The sequence below is a fragment of the Chlorocebus sabaeus genome, unplaced genomic scaffold, assembly GCF_047675955.1.
Source record: "Chlorocebus sabaeus isolate Y175 unplaced genomic scaffold, mChlSab1.0.hap1 unalloc_scaffold_517, whole genome shotgun sequence".
NCBI classification, from domain to species: Eukaryota; Metazoa; Chordata; class Mammalia; order Primates; family Cercopithecidae; genus Chlorocebus; species Chlorocebus sabaeus.
This window is the reverse complement of record NW_027327834.1, coordinates 1-10,732: the sequence shown is the minus strand read 5'-3', so window position 1 is coordinate 10,732 and position 10,732 is coordinate 1. Positions and strand designations below refer to the sequence as shown.

Here is a 10,732-nt window from a genome sequence, read left to right as displayed (position 1 = left end):
TTTCTATTGACAGATCATTTGGAGAACACGTTTTTGGATGTGGGAGAATAAATGTCCCTAACTCTCCACCCCAGAAATAATTTTGCTGATACAAAAATCAGTCAGACATGGTGGCACATGCTTATAATCCCAGCTACTTAGGAGGATGAGGTGGGAAAATCACTTGAACCCAGGAGGCAGAGATTGCAGTGAGCCAAGAGTGCCCCATTCCACTCCAGCCTAGGCAACAGAAAAAGACTGTCTGAAAGAAAAAAAAAAGTTGTTACTATATAGGAAGCCATTTTATTGTCACCTCATTTAAAATTGAAGAGTACATTTGGGTCGAATTCTTATGCCTGCAGAGACATTTGCCTCTGGCTTAAAATCACTGGCTCCAGGAGGAAACTCCACCAGAGGGCATCGTAAGGATTTCATAGTGTCTAAGTCATCTTGGTAATTCTTCAAATAATTCCTGGCAATTCTGTTAGGTCTTGAACTTCACTTACTTCTTATATGTTTAATAAAAAGAAGTTCAAAACATTGCCATGGCTGTTGAATTCCCACAGGCTTGTCTTCCCCTTAAAATTCATTACATGGTTTGTACTCTTTTGCGAATATAATACATAAGTTTGGAGGTGGATGCTTTCAGCCATTACGTTCAAAAGTACTGCTACATGGGCCGGGTATAGTGGCTCATACCTCTAATCCCAACCCTTTGGGAGGCCAAGGGGTGCAGATCACAAGATCAGGAGATCGAGACCATCCTAGCCAACATGGTGAAACCGCATCTCTACTAAAAATACAAAAATTAGCTGAGTGTGGTGGTGCGCAAGTAGTCCCAGCTACTTGGGAGGCTGAGGCAGGATGATTTCTTGAACCAAGGAGGCGGAGGTTGCAGTGAGCTGAGATCACGCTATTACACCCCAGCCTGGTTATAGATCAAGATTATGTCTAAAAAAAAAAAAAAAAAATACTGCTACATGGACATCCATCATTCCGGCATCTCTGCCATAACTGCTGAGTATCGAGAATGTCTGTTAGTTTCTTTAACTCCAAATTTGTGTTGTGCCCCTTGGTCTCCTGTCGTACCATAAAGTGTATTATTTACAAAAAGGACAATTTATCTATTGTTATTTCCTCTCAGTATGCTACATCCTTTTAGAATTTAAATATAGTGTCTCCCAACCTGAAATTTGATTTTTAAAAAACCAGAAAAATGTTTTTGGACATCTTTTATTTCCAGCTGTTTTCATCTTCATCTCCTCTCCTGAACTCAACTGAGGGTAAAGTTCATTCGTCAAAATTTCTCCTCAACTCACAACAACCTCATCCCACTCCAATATGATTTTTGTCCCCATGAATTGATGCACATAATTTTTGCTGGCAGTGGTAATGTCCTAATAAAAAAAATCATGAGATGGCATCAGACTTTACCTTATGTTCTAGCTCAGCAGAATTTGATCCCTGTCTGATAAGGAAACCATATTTTCCCTAGAAACTTTTCACTTTTGTCACAGGTTTGGTTCCCAGGGAGCTGGATATAGATGAAGTTTAGTGTGCAGGATGTTTATTAGGAAGTAACGTCAGGATCCACATCTGTAGAAAGGATTAGAGGGAAGCCTTCTGTGCAAAGGGACAAGTCTAATGGCAACGCAGCCTGACTTTGTCAACTGGCTGCACAGACAGAGCTGTTCAGCTAAGAAGGCCTCCCCTATTTGTCCCAATTGAATCAAATGGCAAAGTCTATGCATCCCTTGCCTCCATTAATAATTGTGTGCTTGCCACTTGTGGAGGGTGAGACTTTGAAGCAGGTGACTTTCTGTGGCTGAAGAAAACCTTAAATGTGCTGGCAAAGTTTTCCAAAGAGACAGAGAATGGCATCTGCCATGTATGTTGCCCCTTTCCAAAGAGGAAGCAACAAGGATAACGTCCTCCCATGGCTCTGTATGCAGAAGGGTGGACAGTAATGTCTGTCCCTCCTGTGACCTAAGAAGAACAGAGGGCAGACATGCAGCCAGGCAGTTAGAGGTGCCACAGTGTTAGGAGATGAACATCTGTCATAAGCAGTGCTTCTTTGAGTCAGGTGTGACACAAGTCTTGCATCCCTTGCATGGACTCCTTCCTCGTTATCCTGCTGTCCTACCTCATGAAGGTGAGTTGGGGCTGGGTGGTGGGCAGTCCCAAGACGAGGTACACTTTGCCTGCAGTGTTCCCACATGAGTTCCAAGGTAGCCCAGGTGGTCATCCATGAACTTTGTATTTTCCTTATGCTTCTTGTCTTTGCCTTTGAGGAACACGTTTCATTGGAGTCTGAGTCCAAACAACTCATGTATCCCTATATCTTCACATTGTCCTTCACTTAAGGGAATCTCTCATCTCTAATGCCTTTGTTTTATTATTACTATCAATATTATAATAATTAACATTTTTGTTATTAACTTCATTGTTGATTTTCAGTTATTTTTATTCATGGAGTTAATATGAATTATTCTTTTGTGGCTACTTACACCAAGATGAAGATAATTTATTAGTTCAGGAAGAATCTGCATTCTGAAGGTGAATAGAAGTTCACACTACAGATGGGCAGACACATGCCCTCCCAATTCCTGATGGACCTCGTAGTGCCTCCTAGACCTAAGGGGTCTCCTGCAATGCTCCAAGATGCCACCAAGGCAGGGATCTGCTTGTGCATGCCTGAGAGCATTCAGGATGAAGTGAGGCTCTGGAAAAACGCACGAGTTTCCACATAATCCCCAAAAACCTTACAGGTGAACTGGATGCCACAGAAACAGGAGTGGTCATTGACACAACAAAGTCACCAAAATTGTTTTGAAGTCAATTAGGAAACCCAGGAATCACTCTTGCTGCCATTAAGTGGAAGAACAGGAGCCTGTGAATGGCATCCTTGTCCTGCCTGAAACTCCACGATATTTCTATGTGGCTTCAGGTACCAGGAATCTCCGTGATTTTCAGAAAGGCAGGGACAGCTTATGCCAGCCCATCCCTCTGCAGAATGTGCCCCAGCGGATCAGAGGCATGGAACCATCATGGACTGCACAAAGGCTCAAGGGCAGCTTCCCAGACCTGCCTGTGACTCTAGGTAAGCTCTGAGTCCACGTGGGTGCCAAGGAAAGGTTAATGATGACCTGGAAAGATGGGACAAGCAGACACCACCCTAAACAATCTGCAGGATTCTAACTTCAGCAGGAAGCCAAAGACCAGCTCATGCCACACTAGTGCACCTTGAAAATCCCTGAATGCAATGCCGCTCTGCAGAGAGTTCAACAAAGAAGTGGCTGGGAATTTTGCATTCTAGGCTGCATTGTACAGTGCTTCTGGACACGTGATCAGAAATTGAACATTGGTATATCTAACTCTGACATTTTTCACAAAACGGTTTTTTAAAATGAGGTAATATAGACAAAATATAATATAACCATATGTATTATATGCCAAAATGTGCTTCACTGGCATCAAGTAGACTCACCTTGAAATACAATCTAGGACAACCTCCATTTTCAGAGTATTTTCTTTTCGAAAGTGAAACTCTCCCATCAAAAACCAACAACATCACAGGCTTTTGCCTCCAACAACCCGACAAAAAGCCAATACATTTATTCTACCACTGTGAAATGGACTGCGGTGCAACACATACGTGTGAAACCCCACATGTGGCATCGCCATGAGCCAAATGGGGACTCATGGTGTAAGCAGCACTCCCCACGTGTTAGTGTGCGTGAGAGTCACTTGGCGGAATTTGACTAGGTGCGTGTTGGTAGAGTGGGGCTGAGGTTCTCTTGCCCCTGTGGATGCTTAAGAAGTCACAGGTCCTGCGAAGACCTGCGGTCCCCTCAATCAACTCTGTTTCGGAGACAAAATGACTTGGATTGCTGACAAGTCAAGAAATTTTCAAGCCCTTGGAAAATCAGTTACACACAAACACGGAATGAAAGTCAAAAGAGAGTATGTCATCTTTTTGAGAATTTTATTCACTTCAAAACAAATTAAACACACCTATTTCCAATGGCATTCCAGAGCCCAGTTTTCGAGGCTGAGGAAACACCCCAAGAACGCTTTGTGCAGAACACTTCACAGCGTCCAAAACACTGCTGTCAGGGCGGGGCACAGCTGAAGGCCTGCATCTCTCAGGGTTCCCTAACTATTCCCTGATTCAGTCATCTAGAGAGCAAATGCACAGTCATTCCCCAGTTTCCTACTGACATCACAGCGGAAGTCTGACTCCCACGCGTCACCGTCAACCAGTTTCTGAGGCAACGAATCACTGGCACAGAAGCTTCTGGTGGTGGGTTTCCGGAGCGCCCTGCGAACTACAATGTCCCTCACCAGAATTCGATGAGGCAGAGTCTCTGCATGTGGTCCCTGCCTGGCCTGGGCTCCAACATCCCCAGAAGCACCACAGCTGGGGAGCTTGGGAGTCACCACACACAGTCTGCTCTCTGCTCTGTGCTCCTCAGTCCCACAGACCCCTCCAAATCATGGGAGCTGGATGCAATGGAGCCCCGGCCACCTGTAGTCTCACTCCAAGTCAGAATCACTGTCCTCTGAGGAGGAGGAAACCTGAAGGTCCTCATAGAGGACACTCAGGGGGACAGGAACACAGGGAGCCTCAGACTTCTCTGAGACATGAGGGCTGTGAGCGAGGAAGGCTCCCGGCTTCTCAGGAGAGGGAAACGAGGTAGCTGTCAGGAGGCTGGAGCTCCACCATCCGTTTTCTAGTCTCCGAAAGAGCATTCTGAGAGGCTGGGCCCCATCGTGGCTGGCCACTGGGTGATAGGACATGGTGCAGGCCTGGGCAGTAGGCAGGCAAGGTCTGCTGTGCGGAGGCTGCCGGTCGCTGCTGGGCACCTGGGCGGGTGTCCCCTTGCTCATCTGGGGCGACGGACTTGGTCTGAGTTCGGTTGCAGCTGGCGGAGGTTGGAGAGTCTCCGGGGCCCCCAGCTCACCTCCCTGGATGGCATTTTCGGGCATCTGGAAGGGACCCATTCTCGGTTTCTTGGGGAAGTTCAGGCAAGCCTGAGTCGGAGCCTGGACAGGTCTCTTGGCTCCTGGCCTGAAACTGAGATTGAAGCCGAGGCCCAAGCTGTGTGTGTCGGCTGGTGGGCAGGGCTGTGAGGTCACCGCAGGACGTTTGTCTTGTGCCTGGGGGCTGATGACCCGGATCAGGCGGTGGGGCTTGGAGGCAGCCTGGGGAACTTCTCGACAGCCACCCTGAGGCCTGCTGTGTGTCGGCTTCACCACGACGAAAGGCTCCGGGCCCTGCTGCCTGACTCCAGGCTGAGGGATGTCGGCCACAGCCCCTGTCTGTCGTTCCTTTGGTCGGAGACTTGACGAGGAGCTCAGACTGGTTTTTCTGAGGGGAGACAGTGAAGCCAAGACGGATACCGTGTCAGACATTTTGGTAGCTGAGCCATCAGTGAGGGCACGGTCCATGCGTGGCCTCTTATTAGTTGTGTGGACCGGCATTGGCCTGTTTGCAACCTGAAAGAAAGGAGATCACAGGCGTTAGAGGTTCCTCAGCATCGAGCCACCATGGAAATCAACCACATCCAAAGACAAGGTGTACACAGCAGGAAATTATTAATAGGGTACGGACAGGTGGTCCTTGGAAGTAGGGACAGAACCTCAAGGTGAGTGCTGATCGGGACAAGACCCATGAAAAATGCACTCTCGAGCTATGATCTGAGAATACCATTTTTCTAAAGACTGTGTCTTGGTCATTCACTGGATCAAAGCGCCTCCACTCAGCCTTCCATGAAGTGGGACGGACTAATGCCCTTCTGAAGGCAGGTCGGTGGCTCAAGGGTTCCCAGGACGTCTTTTCTGAAAACATGCATGTTCCTGGGGTGAGCCACCTCCATGTTTGGGGCCCCTGAGGGACTAATTTCCTCACGCCGCTAGGAAGACGTTGTTGGCAGGCTTGCCATCATTGCACAGAGAGAAAGCAACAGGAAATACGGCATCTTCAGATGCCTTCATCTGGAATCAAATGGACCTGGAAGGATCGTGGAGTCCCTGACCCCAAGAAGGCAGGGAAGAAGGGTTCCCCGATCCCCTCACACACACGGGAACCTGAAAGGAAATCAACCAGGGTGACCTAGAGGAGAAAAAGACCAGGGGCCCAGGGTGACACTCACCCTCAGATAATCACAAGATTCCATGGATTCTTTTCGATTTGGCGGCAGCTTCTCCGGAGGTGTCCGGGAAAAGATCTGGAGGAGAGCCTTCCTCTGCAGGTCTTCTTGCCTGCAGAAGAGAAAAAGTTCAGGCCCTGCCCCCTGGTTCTCCCCAGGAGACAGGGAGAACCTTGTCTGGGGCCCAGTCCCGTTCTGTGTTTTGTGATACATAAATGGAACTTTTTTGCCCTTTCCGCCTCTGCACCTTCCCTCATTTGCCAACCTTCCCATCCTGCTGGTGGCCCTCTAGGCTTCCCAAGTAAGGACTGTCATTTGGATTCCGTTGCTTTTCCCCCTGTCATGGGGAACCTGCACGAAGCGCCCCCGCCTCTCCACTGTCCCTGAATCTCCCAGAGCCAAAGGAGCTCCCGGATGGGGAACCCGGGAGGACATGGAGCTCTGGTCTATTTCTCTGCAGCGTTCCTTCCCTGTTCCAGAGACGGAAAGGCACACGGTGTGCGGGTGCAGAGACACTGTGTCCTTAGGTGGCAGTACCCTAAGGGTGGTGAAAACCCCTCCCACTGCTCACCTTGGTCTCGCTTCCTTCTCTCCCTTTTCCTTGTTCAAGGGCCCAGGGTTCCTTCGAACCTGGGGCTTCCATGGTTTCCGGTTTTCCTTCCCTTCCTTTCTCCCAAGGGTCTGGGGAACCAGGGCTCCGTTCCAGCACTTCATGGGGCACCTGGTACTTCTGGCCGTGTGGCCAAAGGCCCCGCAGTTTTTGCACTTGACCTGTGGGTGGAAAGGAAGTGATGTCAGTGAATGAGCTGAAGCCACAGGCAGTGATCCAATGTCAACATTGAGACGGACTGTGAATTCAGAACTGAGTGAGGATTCCAAAGCGGGGACACCGGCATGGGGGCCCTTAAGTGGCGGGAGGGTTCGGTTACGATGTTCCCTTCCAAAGCCCATGTGACGGAGGAACTCTCAAAGGAAGGACTCAGGGTTCTAGCGGGGACGATCGTGAACCCGATGTCCACAACACAGCCCAACCTGGCTACACAGGATTCTGAGTGGAAAGGGAGGTTGCTCCCAAGAGTCTCTCCAGGGACCTGTCGGGCCGGGAGGAGGTCCCAAGCCAGGCCCACCTTGGATGGGAAAAGCAACCCGGGTGGTGCTGGCAGAACTCTTTGGAATCCAACCCAGTCTCTGAGGACCGTGTGACACTCGCCCCCTCCTCCCCCCTCGGTACCCAAAAGATTCCAGGGCTAGACATACCCTGGGATCTTCTTCATCGGGTGGGGGAGCCCTTGGCCCAACTGGGGCCCTCTGCTGCTTCTGGAGGGTCTGGGCTCTCACGAGTCTGTTTGCCCCACTTTTGGGGTCACGACGTGCCATCATCTTCGTCTCCTGGGCGTTTTATGGCCGCCTTTTTCAGGGGTTGATGGTTGGGTCACCTGAATCACACACAAACACACACAAAGCGATGGTTAGGCACATTGGATATTCACACACCCACAAGAAACCCTCAGCTAATTCCATGACGGTGTGGTCATGAGGAGACCTCACCACCTGTCGGTCAAATCTGTGGATCACAATGTGGTGTGTGCATCCTCAGATATTGTGTGTTCCTCTGCCGTGACTACCTGGTCCAAGAGTAAACTTCGCCTGCCACATGGCCCACGGCCTAGGTATGTGGAGTTGGAGTTGAGATTTCAATCCCAACCAAACAACTGATTCTGGAGACTGGACTTAGGTCTATCACCATTCACTCCAGTAGAAGACACAATGATTCTCTCCCCTGAGGGACAAAAGAATAGAAGCTACAGGGCATGGCCGATGTCAACCCTTGGCAGGTCTGCTTGAAGTCAGAGATAAGGGATGCTTCCTATCAGAACTCAAATCGCTACTCTTGCCATTTCATTAGGCAACTTCCAAACACAAATTCATTGAGAGAAGTTATCTCCCTCTCTACCACACTAGCAGGTGATGATCTTTCCTGCTCTGTCTTTTTGGCTTTAGCTCCAGCCCCTCTTTATTTATTTTTCTGGTATTTTACACACGCCATACAAATTCATCTAAACAAACGCTGAACAAGTGGCATATGAATTGCTTACATGGCTAAAGGGCAAACCACCCCTTTTCCAAAGTTCTTTTTCCATTTACCCACCAATTCAGCATGCTGGAGTAAATTTCGTTTTGCATTTCCATCTGGCTCTTATCCCAGGCACGGAGATGGAAATGTTTTCTCGCTTTCTGTTCCAAGAATTACGGGTAAGGAGAACACATCCTATCGCATCAGCGAGCCCCAGTGTGATCTGTTTCTTTCACTCTCCTTTGTCTCTTTTCCCCCAACCCCTCAGGGATTACGTGAAACAACCAGTCGTTCAGGGAAACTAACCTGAAATTACAGGTCTACTTTCTTTCCTCGGCTGGCGCTCAGATGGACAGGTGTGCTGGCGCTCAGATGGGCAGGTGCTGGAGCAGCCCTGCTGGAAGCGGTGCTGCCTTCAGGAAGCCGGAGGAAGGGGCAGAGAGGGACCTTTGCTTTCCAGGTTGCCTTTTATACTGCCTCTGGACCCCTGACGCGAAACAGACCCTAACCTAATCAACTTAATCCAATTACATGACCTGGAAAGGTCTATTTGCCCAGCCCACTCTAAGACGATGTTCACTATGGACAGACATTCTAAAACCTACCTGTACAGCTGCAAGCTTTGAAGAATAGATGTTTCCTGTCAGGTATGTAGCACTGGTGCATGTACCCCTGTCTGGTTTTACATCTTTTTTTTTTCTTTTTTTTTTAAACAAGGTGCTAAAATAGACACAGTGTAATTGGACCATATTTACTCTATTTCAGTGTAGGCCTCAGTGTCATCAAGGAGGTGCACCTTGACATGCAATCTCGGTCGTTATCCATCTTCAGAGCTTCTCCTTCTTCCCCACAGTAAGTGCGTCAGCAGAAAACCCTGACCACACCCTCACGTGTTTTCTCCTCCAGGAGGCCCTTGGAAACCACCATGAATTGGACTGCACTGGGAAACCCAGATGAAGAAAGTCAACACCGCTTTGTCCTTCGGTGCCTGGCTCCTTTTTCTGCTCGTCCTGTGGCTCCAGGCATTATACCTGAAGAGTCTCCAGGACACCGGTGGGGCTCTATTTCCTTGGGTCCTGTTGCCATTTCTCTGGATTTGCGAAGATCCAGCGGCCTTTCTGTGGAACTCTCTTGTCGGGGAACTTGGGTGCCACGTCCCCTCATTCTGCCCTTCGTCATCTGCACCTGCACGAGTTAGGGTCCAAGTTCCCTGGACGGGAAGAGACAGGCAGGAGTCGGAAGGGTGAACCAGCACACTGGGGGCATTTTCTCACTTGGTCCAAGTGACCCCATGGTCTTCTAGAGCTTTGGAACCAGTCGCGTCCCACTTGACTCTACACCTGACTCTCAGTTGCTGAATCTTGTTGGCCCTCTGGCGATCTCCTGTTGGATGAGTTGCACCTGCTGAAACTCGATTTCCCCTGGATTTGCGCTTCATTAATTATTCATGATTCAGGTGGGAACGCCTGCTTACATCCCCCTGTGGCTGTTCTCTGAGCTTTCCGGTCACATCGTTTCCTGCCATGCTCTTTGGTTCATTTTGGTCATGCTCCTTCTGCTGTCAGAGGAGCAGAGAGTTGATCTTGTTGATTCTGGATACTGATAGTTTCTAGGTGATCTGGATAACCAGGGTAACGACCCTCAACGGCGGCGGAAAGGGAGCAGCCATTTGGCGTTGCTCAGAAAATCCCACTCAGTTCCCAGGCCTCCTAGATGTGGAATCCTGGTCAGAGTTGTTCCCAGGTCAGAGAACGGGGATAGCCTGTGCATGGTGGGATATCTTTACCTAGAGCTTTCAGTGAGTCTCGACCTCAGCTACTCTTAGGATCGGGGGAGAAGCATGGAAAGGCCCTGTGCTCAGGCATCTGGAAAGAAGACGGGATGAATATTCTACCTCTGAAGTACGTCCCAAATCTGGGAGTTTACTTCCCAGATTAATAGTGTCATCGATAATTATTAAAATTGGTCATTAGTGTTTAATAATTAATCATATTATTACTCCTAATACCGCAGGGTGTGTACACCTATCTGTGATGTCATTCCTAATATCCAGGGAGGGAGAGCATGGTTTTAGTTTTAATATCGCAATAAGCGCACACTCACCCTGTGACACAAATCCTAATATCCAGTGTGGTAGAGTATGACATGACTCCCAACATAGCAATGAATAGACAGCCACCCGGTGATATGGCTCCTTATATTCACGGAAGATGAGTATGATATTAGTCCCAATATCGCAGGGAGGGTACAGGTCTTCTGTGTTATGATTTCTAATATCCAGAGGAGGAGAGGATGATAATAATTCCGGTGTCGTAGGCTGTGTTCACCGGCCCTGTGACATTGTTATTAATATCTTCGAAGGGAGAAGATATTACTCCCAATGTGGCAGGGGGTGTACATCCACCCTGTGATATTTTTTATATTCCAAGGCCAAGAGGTTGATATTACTTCTAGTATCACAGACACTGTACACCCCCGTGTTTTTAATCCCTGTGATATTCGGAGTAGTATCATCCTCTCCTGGGTG

General features: G+C 48.8%; 1 protein-coding gene across 1 annotated transcript; it reads right to left on the bottom strand.

Annotated features, from left to right (window-relative positions):
* Positions 1 to 3,950: 3,950 nt before the first annotated feature.
* On the bottom strand, positions 3,951 to 7,837 carry LOC140711290 (protein FAM90A5-like). The gene is made up of 4 exons (XM_073014233.1): positions 7,389 to 7,837; positions 6,703 to 6,902; positions 6,135 to 6,243; positions 3,951 to 5,478 (listed from the first exon to the last, which is right to left on the bottom strand). The coding sequence occupies exons 1-4, from the start codon at positions 7,509 to 7,511 to the stop codon at positions 4,516 to 4,518; spliced, it is 1,395 nt and encodes a 464-aa protein (XP_072870334.1). The 5' UTR covers positions 7,512 to 7,837; the 3' UTR covers positions 3,951 to 4,515.
* Positions 7,838 to 10,732: the final 2,895 nt, after the last annotated feature.